This window comes from Petaurus breviceps, unplaced genomic scaffold (assembly GCF_028583685.1).
Source record: "Petaurus breviceps papuanus isolate PSGF00001 unplaced genomic scaffold, PetGlider_PUasm1.0 80, whole genome shotgun sequence".
NCBI lineage: Eukaryota > Metazoa > Chordata > Mammalia > Diprotodontia > Petauridae > Petaurus > Petaurus breviceps.
The window spans coordinates 3,473,551-3,488,008 of NW_027186540.1; the positions used below are offsets into that span (position 1 = coordinate 3,473,551).

General features: G+C 37.0%; 1 protein-coding gene across 4 annotated transcripts in view; it reads right to left on the reverse strand.

Moving 5' to 3' along the window:
• Positions 1-14,458, reverse strand: part of LOC138175982 (USP6 N-terminal-like protein) — a 202,750-nt gene that overhangs the window by 172,729 nt on the left and 15,563 nt on the right. For all 4 annotated transcript variants that reach the window (XM_069106635.1, XM_069106633.1, XM_069106636.1 and 1 more), the window contains exon 2: positions 1,466-1,552. In XM_069106635.1, the coding sequence (XP_068962736.1) occupies positions 1,466-1,469 (4 nt within the window). In that variant the 5' untranslated portion in view covers positions 1,470-1,552. The remainder of the gene's footprint in view (positions 1-1,465; positions 1,553-14,458) is intronic.

Sequence of the window (14,458 nt, forward strand, 5' to 3'; positions counted from 1 at the left end):
TCTCTTAGCCTGAGTTTCCTTGATTGTAAAAATGGGTATCATGATAATAGCACTTAACTCACAAGGCTGTTGTAAGGATAAGATGAGAAAATATATATATAATTCTTTGCAAACTACATATACATTTGCAATTAACATCTATTGTTAATATTATTATCATTAATTTGACACATTCAAATACTAAGCCAAGAAGCAGAAAGTAGTAAAAACTGAGGTAAAATATCAGCGATGTTAATTTATATCTAATGCAATGTCTATTTCAAAATATTTTAGATATACAACAGTCATTCTCCAATGCACCAGTAATACACCAAATAGTCACTAGCTAGCTATTAATAAATGATCAATAAACATTTATTAAGTACTCACTCTGTGCCAGGTACTGTACTAAGCACTGGAGATATAGAGAGGCAAAAGACAGTCCCTGCCCTGAAGGAGCTTATAATCTATCTTTGAATATGCTTGTCATAAGGGGTTTCCCCCCCCTCAGTTTAACTACAGAAGGACTGAGAATGAGAGAGTGAACTGGTAATACTGATGACAAAAAAAAAGGGCACCAATGAAACATTTTTTAAAATGCATGAAAAAAGGAGGAAGTTCAAAAAGAAACACAAACTGGAGAGTTCTGGAAATAATGTGTAGAATTTATTATATATTTTGAAAAAAATCAAGCAGTATGAAATGGAGATCCAAAGTTTCGTACTGTATAGTCTTCTTTTTGTGTTCTGTTGAATACATGGAAATGCTCCTTGAATCGGCATTTAAGTTTCAAAAAAATAGCATTTTAAAAAAATTAGCACAACCTTTTCCTCTCAGGAAAAAAAAGAACTGACTAGAAGCTGAGAAAAGGAAGGTGATGAGTAAAGAGTGCTTTCTGGAGGTTGGCTATGAACGGTAGAAGAGATATATGACAATATAAGGAAGTAGCAAGAGCGAATGAAGGTTTTATAAAGGGAGAAAGAACTATAAGCATGGAAGGGGCAACAACAAAGATAAAAAATGAGAATGGAGATGATCGAAGTAGATAAGTCTTAAATGAAATAGTATGGGATGGGATCAAGGGCACAAGTAGTTAGTTTTACAAGGAAAAGAGAATCTTCACAATATAAAACAAAAGAGAAGAGATGTGGAATAGGAGGGGAAAAAAGAGGGAGTTTTAAACAAGCCTCTTTCTCAGCAAATTAAGAAGTTAGATCTTTTGCTAAAAGTCTTAAGAAGGTTTGAGAAGAAAAATAAAGTTTATAGTAGCATCTTTTAACAGGTCGCGATCTAAAAAAGACATCAATACATTTTCATTACAAATGAGATCCAATTTGCAAGTATATGAAAATCATACCAGAATGTAATACAATGGCCTAACTATTCAAGACAAATTTCCTACTGTATCACTGCAACTTAATACTTAAGAAAGCTACAATAGAGATTCTACTGAGATCTCCAAAATAAAAAAAAGAACTATACTTACTCATGACTGGAATTATCTCTTCATATCATCCAAATCAAGTATTAAACTAAGATCTTCTGTCCAAAATTTCTCAAAGGAATACATGTCCTAAACAAAAGGGGAAAGTAGCAACATGTTATTTTCAAAACTCCAATCTTATTTTTCCAAGTTTTCTAACATTACTTTAGTACTTAAATTGCATAGTAGAGACACCCTCTACTAATGCAGATCAAATTTTCCTATGCCATATACACTATACATTAGTTGTTATGTATGAAAAAATAGTCATCAACTAATGGCCATTCATCTAATTATTAACCTCTCCAAATTCTGAAAGACTGGTCTTTGGTTAGCAGATTAGATGACAGTCCATCAAATTCCCTCTATTCAAAACCTTAACAGGTTGTGAGGATCTGACAGAATTTCTGTTCTACTGCCAAAGCCTTCAAGAACCGAAAGTTACCTCCACCTCAATATCAAGGAATGGAAGACTATTTTAAATGAGGTTCCTAAAATTCAAAGGGTTGAAAAAATAGGTTCTTTTCAAAACTAATCTCTATTTCTAAAGGAACATACATCTTCATATTTTAAAGACAAAATATTGAGAGTTAACTCTTTTTCAGTCCCATAACATTACAAAACAAACAACATTTTCCTTTTCTTATAATTTAATATAAAATTGAACATTATATACAAGAAAACCAGCAAATTAAAAGTTTAGTATCTTTAATTTTTAATTCTTCTTTCTATTTCATCCCAAAATAAGAAAAGCAAAGCACATAAAACACTCCATCTAGTATAAATACGAAACATCAAACCTCCTGAATCCACTTTGGTTTGATAGAGTGTTTTTATGGGAAAGGAAAAAGGCTTAAATAACTTAAGATCGATTGGGGGGGGGGGGTGCGGAGTCAAGACGGCGGAGTAGAAGCACAACCTCCAAGCGGCTCCGGCTTCCACCTTCCCAAGTCAATGTAAAAAAGGAGACTCTGAACAAACTTTGGAGCTGCAGAACCCACAAAATGACACAGAGACGCTAACCTCCTGCTGAGGGCAGTCTGGCAGGCCGGCAGGAATTGGCCAACACACCACTCTGGGAGCCTAGCCCAGGCCCGCTGTGAGCCTGAGGCTTTAGCCCCAGGGCAGGTCTGACCAGCTGCCAGCAGGAGGGACTCCAGATCAGCAGCAGCTGTGGCCATTTCCAGAATTATCAACACACAGATGTGAAGGACAAAGTGAGATGTCAGTGCAGTCTGGACTTTGGGACCCATAAAGAGGGAGTACAGTGGCTTTTGCCCCAAGGTGAGAAGCCGCTGAGATGCCCGGCACAGCCATCCAGCCAGCCCCAAGTGGAAGCTTCAGCTTCTGGCCTGCAGAGTGTAGGGGGACCAAGCGACCAGTAATCGCTCTTGCTTTAATCTGCTTGGATGTGGACTACAGTCAACGGTGGAGGTCCTGGGGTGTGTGTCCAGCTTGCCAGAGCATATGGAAGCCTCAGAGAGGGCACCCATCTAATACCTCCAGCAGCTGAGAAAGCCCCAGCATTTGGGACGAAAGCTCCCCTGTCTGGTGGCAGAATCCTGTGGCAAAAAGCCCAGGGGTCAAGTGACCGAGGGGCGACATGCCCAGGCAACGGAAACAAAGCAGACAGAAGATTGCAACATTACATTCCTATTTTGGGGACAGAAAGGAGCAAAGCATAGAACAGGAGGAAGACAGTGGAGTCAGAACTCCTACACCAAAAACTTCAAAGTAAAATACAAGCTGGTTACAGGCCATAGAGGACCTTAAGAAGCAGAGAAGAGAAGTGGAGGAAAAATTAGGAAGAGAAATGACAACGATGCAAGAAAATTATGAAATGAGAGGCAACAGCCTGACTGAGGAAAATCACACCTTAAAAAACAGACTAACTCAAATGGCAAAAAGAGGCTCAAAAAGGCAATGAGAAGAAGAATGCCTTAAAAAGCCAAAAGGGCCAGATGGAAAAAGAATCTCAAAAGCTCAATGAGGAGAATCATTGCTTCAGAATTAGATTGGAGCAAATGGAAGCTAATGACTTTATAAGAAATCAAGATGCTATTAAACAGATCCAAACAAATGAAAGAATAGAAGGCAATGTGAAATATCTCATGGGAAAAACCACTGACCTGGAAAATAGATCCAGGAGAGATAATTTTAAAATTATTAGACTACCTGAAAGCCATGATCAAAGTAAGAACCTAGAAATCATCCTCCAGGAAGTTCTCAAAGAAAACTGCCCTGATATTTTAGAACCAGAAGGCAAAATAGAGGTTGAAAGAATCAACCAATCACCTCCTAAAAGAGATCCCAAAAAGAAAATTCCAAAAAGAAACTATAGCCAAATTCCAGAATTCCCAGATTAAGGAGAGAATTTTACAAGCAGCCAGGAAGAAACAATTTGAATATTGTGGAAACACAATCAGGATAACCAAGGATCTGGCAGCTTCTACACTGAGAGATCGAAGGGCTTGGAATATGATATTCTGGAGGGCAAAGGAGCTGGGATTAAAACCAACAATCACCTACCCAGCAAAACTGAGTATCATGTTTCAGGGGAAAATATGGTCATTCAGTGGAATACAGGACTTTCAAGCATTCTTGATGAAAAAACCAGAGTTGAATAGAAAATTTCACATTCAGATACAAGAAGCAAGAGAAGCATGAGAAGGAAAACAGGGAAAAGAAATCATAAGGAACTTATCAAAGTTGAACTATTAACATTCCTACATGGAAAAACAATAATTACAACTGATGAAACTTTTCTCAGCATGAAAATAGTTGAAGGGAATAGAAATATATGTGTGTGTATATGTCTATATATGAGGGTATATGGGCATATGAATACATATGTGAATGTGTGCATATATGTTTACAGGTATACATAAAGGACACAGGACCAATTTAATAGGAAGGGATGATACTTAAAAGGTGAAATTAAGAGGTGAGATAAGAATATAATGAGAGGAGATGGGGAGAGACAGAATAGGGTAAACTATTTCATATAGAAGAGGCAAGAGAAAATGGTTACAATGGAGGGAAAGAATAGGAAGGCAAAAGGGAATGGGTCAACCTTATTCCCATTGAATTTGGCTTGGGGAGGGAACGAAATACACACTAAATAGGGTATCTCACCCTACAGGAGAGTAGGAGCAAAGGGGATGAGAGGGAAGGCAGTCTGGGGGGGAGGGAAGTTGGAAGCATCCACTTTTGAAAAGGGATGGGATCAAAGTAGAGAATGGAACAATTTGGAGGTGGGATAGGAGGGAGGGAAATATAGTCAGTCTTTTACAATATATCTACTATGTTATGGTTTTGCATTAGCCACACACATACAACCTATACTGAACTGCTTATCTTCCCAGTAAGGGGGTTGACAAGGGAGGAAAGGGAATGAATCTGGAATTCAGTTTTAAAATCAAATGTTTAAATATATATATATACACACACACACACACACACACACACACACACACACACTACTACTACTAATACTATTTTACATATAATTGGGAAATAAGATATACAGGCACTGGGGCATAGAGATCCACCATGCCCTATTGGAAAAGTCGAAAGGGGTATGAGAGAAAATATGGGAAAGAGCAGATTGGAGGAGGGGATATCCTGGGGGACTGTTATTTCGGGGCGGTGTGTAGGGGAAAAATGGGGAGAAAATTTGTAACTCAAAATCTGGCAGAAATGAATGATGTAAATCAGAAGTTAATAAAGCATTTGAAAAATGAAAAAATAACTTAAGATCTAGAATAAAACTAACTTTCAAATAAATATGTTTCAAAGTTTAAAGACTATATAAAAACTAAATAGAACACTCAAGTGACACTGTTGATACTATATAATTAATACTATAATTCATAAAGTAATACATTTTCATTAAGTTAAATAAGTCTGATTATTTTTGACTATTCCATTTTTCTAGGTTCCAAATATAATCTAAATAGAAAATCTGATTAGGGAGGAAATTCATGGTATTGGCTCAAATTTTTACACACATGTATTTTTAAAGTCTTCCCTGAATTAGTAAGTACTTATTTAGTTAATTTATTATACACCAACCAGGATCAGGAAGTCTGTTTTGCTTGTGACTTTTCTTTCTTTAGTAAATCTTCCCCTTAAGTTCCTGCATTTCTTATTATTTCCCAGCTTAATTTAGTGTATTTCTACACCAAACTGTGTATGGGTGTTCAGCCTTCTTTTGTACAACTCAGATAAGACTAAAGTTCATAGGATGCCCAAACTTGTACCCCTTCCTCTATGTTAGTACACTCTTCTCTTGCATCCCTCTATTATGAAAAATAGCAAGTTCACCCATTATTTCCCCTTTCTATCCTAATGTATTCCTCTTTTTACCTCAATATCCTTTGAAAAAGTTTCTGAAGAGAGACACTTGTTTTCCTTCTCTCCCTATTAGATGATTAGCCCTATTATTGTATAGACCCTTCCAACTGTTCAAATAAATTTACCTCTCTTGTTTTCTCTTGACTCTTGTCATTTGCCTTTTAAAGTTTCTATACAGTTATAGCTTTGTCATCAGGAATGCTTGAATATCCTCTATTCCATTATAAGTCTCTTACTTAGGTAATGTTTACCAGTTTCTCTTCTAAGCTATTTAATCATCTTCCTACTCTTTCCTTTTTACTTTTTATCTTTTTTCATTTCTTTTAGGTATTCATGCAGTCATAATAGAAAATCCATTTTTTTGTTTTGATTCTCATTTTGCAGTTGTTACAGTATTATCTTCTTGTAGGTTGGAATTTTAGGTATTGCTATTTCTACATTAATTCTTCAGAGCAGTCAGTGTCTTCTTTGGTTTACCCATCTCACCTGCCTTAGTCTCTGAATGGGGGCTTTATATGAAGTTGCACTCCCTGCTGTGCTTTGGGGTAGGATAATCAGCCCTGCTTGGTCTCATCTTGGGTCATATGGAATACAGGATGATCTATTCCAACTGAGGTTTAGCTCCCTGAATCTTGGAATTTTCAGAGCACTGGCTCTTCTGAGACCTCTTTGGTATCTCAGGACAAAGTATTAAGGATCTTGGAGCTGCAGCTGCTCCTGGGCATGGGGCTGTCCTGGCCTGAGCATTTCAGTGCTTGTGCTGATCACTGCTACTCCTAGTAGTGCTATACCCCTCCAATTATCCCAAGCCTCTCCTGCAGAGCCCTCTACTCTTGCTGCCTTAAGATACAGAGCAACACAGGGTACATACCTCTGACTCATCTCTGGTCATACTGGGAGGCTACAGTCTTGTTTGCTTATGCTAGAACTGGCTTTGCTAGTAAACCCTTTTTATTGCCCTGGTCTCCCAAATGACTTTTTGTGCATTTGGGGGAGAGAAGAAGTTACTACACATTTTCATTAAGTCTGATATGATTTTTAGATTTTTTTTGCTGAAGTAGGTATGTAGGAGTGGTACTGACTGCCTCTGCTCAGGCAGCCATCTTGGCCAGAAGTCTTTTGTTTATTTTACATTAATAATGGAAGTCTTTGAAAAAGAGATGTACCTGTAGTTACATCTATTAAGTAATCTTCTTTGATCTTCATATGCATGAGAGTCTCCTAGTAGGAAGAAATTTTTAAAGCTGCAATTGGCTTTACCAATTCATATCCCTTTTAAAAGATCAACAAACACACAGCCGGTTTTGCATTCTCTGTGCCTTTAAGTAAATTACATGACTGTCAAGATGTAGTCAATCTATTAACAAACAATTATTAAGCATTTATTAAATGCCAGACTAAGAACTACAGACATGAAGACAAAAATGCTCCCCACTTACTTGTTTATGAATGGCCACCTGCTGTTCCTCTCATTTGTGCATCTACACAACAATCATACACAACATAAGCATCTAAACCCTAGGATTCATGAACTTGGTTTTTTATGTTTTAATAATTCTACAGGGTGTCCTGTCTGTCCGCTTTAAGAGTTTAAAATTGCATTAAGGTTTCTCAGACACACTGCATTTCAATATAATCTAGTTTCTTTTGAAAACTTTTATTTTTTATAATGCAAATGCATTAAAAATTTAAAACATTATTCTGAAGTATCCAGAGACTCCCAGTTTGCCCAGAGGGTTCATGAGACAAAAGAGGTTAAGAAGCCCTGATCTAAATTATTCCTATAAATATTTTATAAAGACCAACTTTAGGATCATTACTATCAACTATGGGTTTTTTTTTCATTCTTTTGAAATCTTCTCCTTGAGACAGACTCTAAGATAATCTCTCAGTGCTTTCATTGAGTTTTCAAAGACTAGGCAAGATAAATGTTAAGTGCTAGTGGCTTCTACAATATTAGAAAGTCTTCAAGTACTATTTCAGAAACCGAGTGAGTCTACCTTAAGTCCAAGGAGCAGCCTAAGAAATGAGATCCTCATAACCAGTAGTTTAGTCATCAGAAAATGAACTATTTGGCTATGACAACCCATGAAACAAAGAAAAAGAACTCAAGTACCTCATCCCCTGTGCAAGCTCCTACTCTATTCTCAGTAAGAATGGTAGAATAGCAAAAGACAGGGCACTAAAAATTATACCCTTTGAAAGTCACCTTGAAAATGTTTAACTATAGATACTCTGAATGTGAGATCTTTGTGCAATTTTACTCATCTTTAAAGAGATGTTGGAATAGATGAACTCTAAGGTTTCTCCCAACTCTAGATCTATGATTCTATAATCCTATGAGTAATAAACTGACACATTACTGACAAAAATGATTCACAAAGGGGGCAGAGTAAAGGGGGCAGAGTAGAAATAGGACTTCCGCGGGGCTCCATGTGTCAGAATTAGACTGGAACAAATGGAAGCTAGTAACTTTATGAGAAATCAAGATACTATTAAACAGATCTAAACAAATGGAAAAAGAGAAGGCAATGTGAAATATCTCATGGGAAAAACCACTAACCTGGAAAATAGACCCAGGAGAGATAGTTTAAAAATTATTGGACTACCTGAAAGTCATGATCAAAAAAAGAACCTAGAAGTCATCCTCCAAGAAATTTTCAAGGAAAACTGCCCTGATGTTTTAGAACCAGAGGGCAAAAATAGAGGTTGAAACAATCAACCAATCACCTCCTGAAAAAGATCCCAAAAAGAAAACTCTAAAAAGAAACTATAGCCAAATTCCAGAGTTCCCAGATCAAGGAGAAAATGTTACAAGCAGCCAGGAAGAAACAATTTGAATATTGTGGAAACACAATCAGGATAACACAGAATCTGGCAGCTTCTACACTGAGGGATCGAAGGGCTTGGAATATGATATTCCAGAGGGCAAAGGAGCTGGGATTAAAACCAAGAATCACCTACCCAGCAAAACTGAGTATCATGTTTCAGGGGAACATATGGTCATTCAGTGGAATAGAGGATTTTCAAGCATTCTTGATGAAAAAACCAGAGCTGAATAGAAAATGTGACATTCAAATACAAGAAGCAAGAGAAACATGAGAAGGTAAACAGGGAAAAGAAATCACAAGGAACTTATCAAAATTGAACTACTTATATTTGCACATGGAAAAACAATAACTATAACTTGTGAAACTTTTCTCAATATAAGAATAGTTGAAGGGAATAAAATACATATGTATAAATACATATGTCTATATAGGAGGGTGTATGGGCATATGTATGTGTATATATGTGTACAGGTATACATAGACAGAGGGTACAAGACCAGTGGAATAGGAAGGGATGATACTTAAAAGGTGAAATTAAGAGGTGAAAGAGGAATATAATGAAAGGAGATGGGGAGAGATAGAATGGGGTAAATTATATAGAAGAGGCAAGGGAAAACTGTTTCAAGGGAGGGGAAGAACAGGAAGGCAAAAGGGAATGAGTCAACCTTATTCTCAATGAATTTGGCTTAGAGAAGGAATGACATACACACTAAATAGGGTATCCCTACAGGAGAGTAGGAGGGAAGGGGATGAAAGGGGGGATGATGGAAGGGAGGGCAGGCTGTGGGGGGCGGGGAGGCGAAGTTGGAAGTACCCACTTTTGAAAAGGTACAGGATCAAAGTAGAGAATAGAACAAGTGGGCAGGGTGGGATGGGATAGAGGGAAATTTAGTCAGTCTTTCACAATATATCCACTATGGAAATGTTTTGCACAGCTACACATGTACAACCCATATTGAATTGCTTATCTTCCCAGTAAGGGTGGGTGACAAGGGAGGTAGGGAAAGAATCTGGAATTCAAATGTTTAAAATCAAATGTTTAAAATATATATTATTATTATTTTACATGCAACTGGGAACTAAGATATACAGGCACTGGGGCATAGAGATACACCATGCCCTACTGGAAAGTCAGAGGGGTGCATGGGGGAAGATATAAGAGAGAGCAGAGTGGGGGAGGGGATATTCAGTGGGATCGTTGTTTTGGGGTGGTGGATAAGGGAAAATGGGGAGAAAATCTGAAACTCAAAATCTTGTGGAAATGAATGATGTAAAATAAAAAATAAAAAAAATGATTCACAAATATTAGGTGGCAACTCCACATAGTAGATAAAGACCTGGAATTGCAACCAGAAAGCCCTGGGTTTAAACCCAAAGTCAGACATTTGTTGACTATAAGATTCTGGGAAACTCAAACTCCCTGTACCTTAATTTCCTCATCTATAAAATGAGGAGATTGGATTCAATTACCTTTAAAGTCCCTTTTAACTCTAAATCTGTGATCCGATTCATGTTCTCACCATAAATGAAGCCAAAAGGCAAAAAAAAAGTTGCAAGTGAATGGAAGGTTGAATTACAGATTCTCCTTGGAGAAAAACAAAGGAGTTGTTAGTGTTTATTCACCTTTCAGTCAGAGACAACAAGGATATCATTTCAAGGGATACATGATCATCTCATCTTACAGAGTTCATAATGAATATAAACAACAGGACAAACAGAAAGATAATTAGTTAACACACCAGCATACAATGCAGAGGATGAAGATGAATTCTATAAAGAACTTGATAAAATAATCCAAATCAAATCAACACATATTTTCATACAAGATGATTTCAGTATGAAAGATAAAATGGCAAAAAAAAATATTGGAAATATAGACTCCAGTTTGTAGACTACACAGAAGCCTTGTTTCCATGAATATTTTTTTTCCATGAATATTTTTTTTCCAGAATAGAAACAGAAGACATTGGACATGTAAAACACCAAACAATATCACCCCACCCAAAAAAAAAGAAACTGACATCTTAAAAAGAAGCAAAGTTAACATGAAAGTCATATCATTATATATGTGGTCAGATCTTCTAATGGAACAAGGACTAAAAATATATGAAAATAGAAAACTAAAGAGTAGTAGAGAATGTAAAACACTGCAACAACTTCACTTTAACTTGGTCAGACAATAAACATTTTTTAATCATCTACTACTATGTGTCAGGCACTGTGTTAAGAGAAGGGGATATGTAGAAAAAAGTATGTTCCCCTTGCCCTAAAAAAGCTCATAGTCTAATGGAGAAGATAACATGCAATAAACTATGTAGAGCAAGTTATACATGGGATAAATTATTGGGAATAGCCTCAGAGGGAAGGCACAAAGATTAAGCAGGACTGGATAAGGTTTCCTGCAGAAGGCAAGACTTCATCTGAGACTAGAAAAAAGCCAATGAAGTGAACAGGGAGAGCATTCCAGGGATGGAGGACAGCCAGTGAAAATGCCTAGAGCTGAGAGTTAGAGTTACTTGCTGAAGGACTAATAAGGAGGCCAGTGTCAATGAATCAAAGAGCATGTGGCACTATATAATGTATACGAAGACTGGAAAGGCAGGAGGAAAAGGGTGTGGAGCCCTGGGTTATGAAGGGCTTTGTACACCAGAGGATCTTATATTTAATCCTAAAGATGATATGGATCCACCAGAATTTCTTGGGGAATAGTGGTAACATGGTCAGACTTGTGCTTTAGGAAAATATCACTGTGAATGGAGGATGTACTGGAATGAGGAGACACTTATGGCAGGCAAACCAAACAGCTGGCTACTGCTGTTTCCAAGCATGGGATGATAAAAGCCTGCACCAGAGCAGTAGCTGTATCAGAGATCAAAAGATGTTGCAAAAGCGAAATCAACAGTCCTTGGCAACAGTCATAATACTTCCAAAAGGTCAAAGTCAAATATATATATATATATATATATATATATATATATGGGGGGGGGGAGATAGTGTGAAGTCTGGGATGATACCTGGGGGCTTCAAGTCTGAAAGACTATAAGGATAGTTATGCCTTCAATAGTAATAGGGTCAAAAAGTGCTCCCATACTGAAAAGCAGGAAAGGGGATAAAAAGGAAAAGATATATAACCCTAATTACCACCATTTCCTTCAAAAGCTGAATGAATATAAATGTTTTCACAACAAAGAGGCCCAAAGAGTCCAAAACCTATCAACAAGCAAATATCTGATCTCTAAAAGTATAAAGAGATGGAAGTCAAGGGCAACACAATTGTAGAATAAAAGTTAATCTGCAACACACTCTGTAGGGTATGAAAGTAAAAAAAATTAAGAGTGGTAGATATTGTGGTATAAAACAAAAAAAAGCAGTGAAACGTAATATAAATATAACCAAAGGCTCAAATAATTTACATGATTCCAAGTGCACTCATAAAAAAGCAAAATAAAATGTTTGTCAATATTCCTATAGGAGTCTATTTTCATACACCCATGACGTAGGAATGACCACATTTGAACAAGGAGACGTGGAGTGGAAATGACACTTTGGAAAGGGAAATCAAGAAGAGCATCTGGACCAGATCAAACTGCAAATTAATGATGTCTATGCTGAAGTAAAACTATCTCTTTTTATTAATATTATAAAATTAGAGGAAAACAGCATGTGACTGAAGTACCATATTTCACCATTATCCTAAATAAATATACACCTTTGAGTTTTTAACTAAGATATAAAAAGATCTAGGACAATTTCAATCATAATCACAAATAGCTTTGTGAAGGTACTCATGGGGAAGGTTGTTTTTTGTTTTTTCACAAACTGTGAAACTGTTTTCATAGACTATTGAAGCCCCTCTATCACTAGATCTATCTAAATCCATTAAGATAACATTATACTATATATCCTATTCAGTACCTCCCATCCTTTTCAAACAGACCATTACCTTGATTAAGTTGAGTATGTGTTGAAAAAACTACTTACGGAATCTTTATATGTCCCTCCTCTTAGCACCAAAAATACACGAAAAGTATAAAATTATTTACAAATTAAAAGCAAAAATTAGAAAGAAAATCACTAACTAGAAATAATAATTTGAAACAAATTCTCCCTGATAAAGGTCTGATACCTAAGACATAAAAGGAATCCACAAACACACAAAGAACTATTCTCCAATAGATAAATGGCCAATGGATATGAACAGGTAGCTTTCAAAAGAATTTCATACTATCAACACTTATTTTTTTAAATGCTCCAAAGAACTAATAATAAGACAAAATATAAAAAAAAGCAACCCTGAGGTCCCACCCCCACTGTAAATCATATTTGTACAGATAACAAAAGGGAAAAAAATGACTGGAGTTCTGGCAAGCCAGGTGGAGCTGTGCACTGTTTCAACCATTCTTGAAGTAATTTATTTGTTCCCCCCAAACATTAAACTGTTGCATGTCATTTGAACAACAGAAATCACACTAGGCATTGTAAGGGTTATGGGATTTAAAGATCTTCCATGCCCCATTGGACTTGCTGACGTAGCAGGAAGGGGTGGGGCAAAAGGAAGCAGAAGCCAGGCTAGAGTTCCTGCAGTGACTAGCAGTGGCTGCAGCAGCGGCGGCAGTGGTAGGGGTAGTGCCGAGGTGGAGGTGGAGGCCCGAACTTCTTTTTGAGTCAGCCAGAATTTCTGCTAAGGACTCCTGTTGAGGACTGCCAGGGGCCAGAGCTGCTAGGAGCATGCTTCCTGAAAGCTGAGTAGTTGCTGTGAGTGGGGAGAGGAAGACCTTTGCCTGAGGTAGCCTGTTCTGTTTTAAAGGTTTGAGAATGTGGGTGCTTTCTACTTTATCTACCTGTGCCAATTTCTTAACTACTCTGATGGCTTTGACTTTCTTGTTTTGGGGCTCAGTCATTTGGTATTTTTGATAAATGTTCTAGCTTCATCCCCCATATAGAGAGCCTGGTATATTTTGTAATTAATAACCACATCAGTATATTTATAACTGCCGTAGGCATTGTGAATATTGCATTGCTGATACAGGCATGTACCTCCAAAAGGTCAAAGACAAAGAGAAAATATGTACACAAATATTTATAACAGCATTTTTTTGTTGTTGTGGCCTTGCTAAGCTTTGTCTCGCCAGGAACAAAGATTGCTGAGAACTTGCCTCATGTCAAGATAAAGAAAAGACCTCCATTTGGGTATTAAATGCTGTGCTTAAGCTTGTTGTAACTCTGGGGTAGATTCAATTGTGATCCAAGGGTGGGGAACTTTTGACCTTTTTGTGCTCTGTGATTGAACAAATGAATGTACTTTACTTATGATTGGAAACTAATCTCCATTTGACAACAGGGGCTTTGTGATGGACTAAATGAAGGTACAGCCTAGGGGTGGAATATTATTTAGAAGAGGGACTTTGTGACTGATTAAATGAATGTAACTCCAGGGGTAGGGTAGTACTTGGAGATTATTGAATCACACTTAGTAAATGCTGTATTTTGAATGATGTCATATTTTGATCTCCGTTCTTAATTTTTCACTGAATAAAATGGAGAGCGCCTATGCTGGTATTTTGAACCTTGGGAAGTTGCCTTTGCTTGGCATTACAAATGGTTATAACATTTCAGTGCTCCACTAAAAACGCATCAGCATGTTTATCTTTCCACAACCTCTCCAATATTGAATTTTGCCATTTTTTGTCATCTTCAGCAGCTTGAATGTTGTAATATAAAATTTCAGGATTGTTTTGAATCATGTTTCTCTTATTATTAGTGATTTGGAGAAATATTCATGTCGATGTGAATACTTTGCAATTCTTTT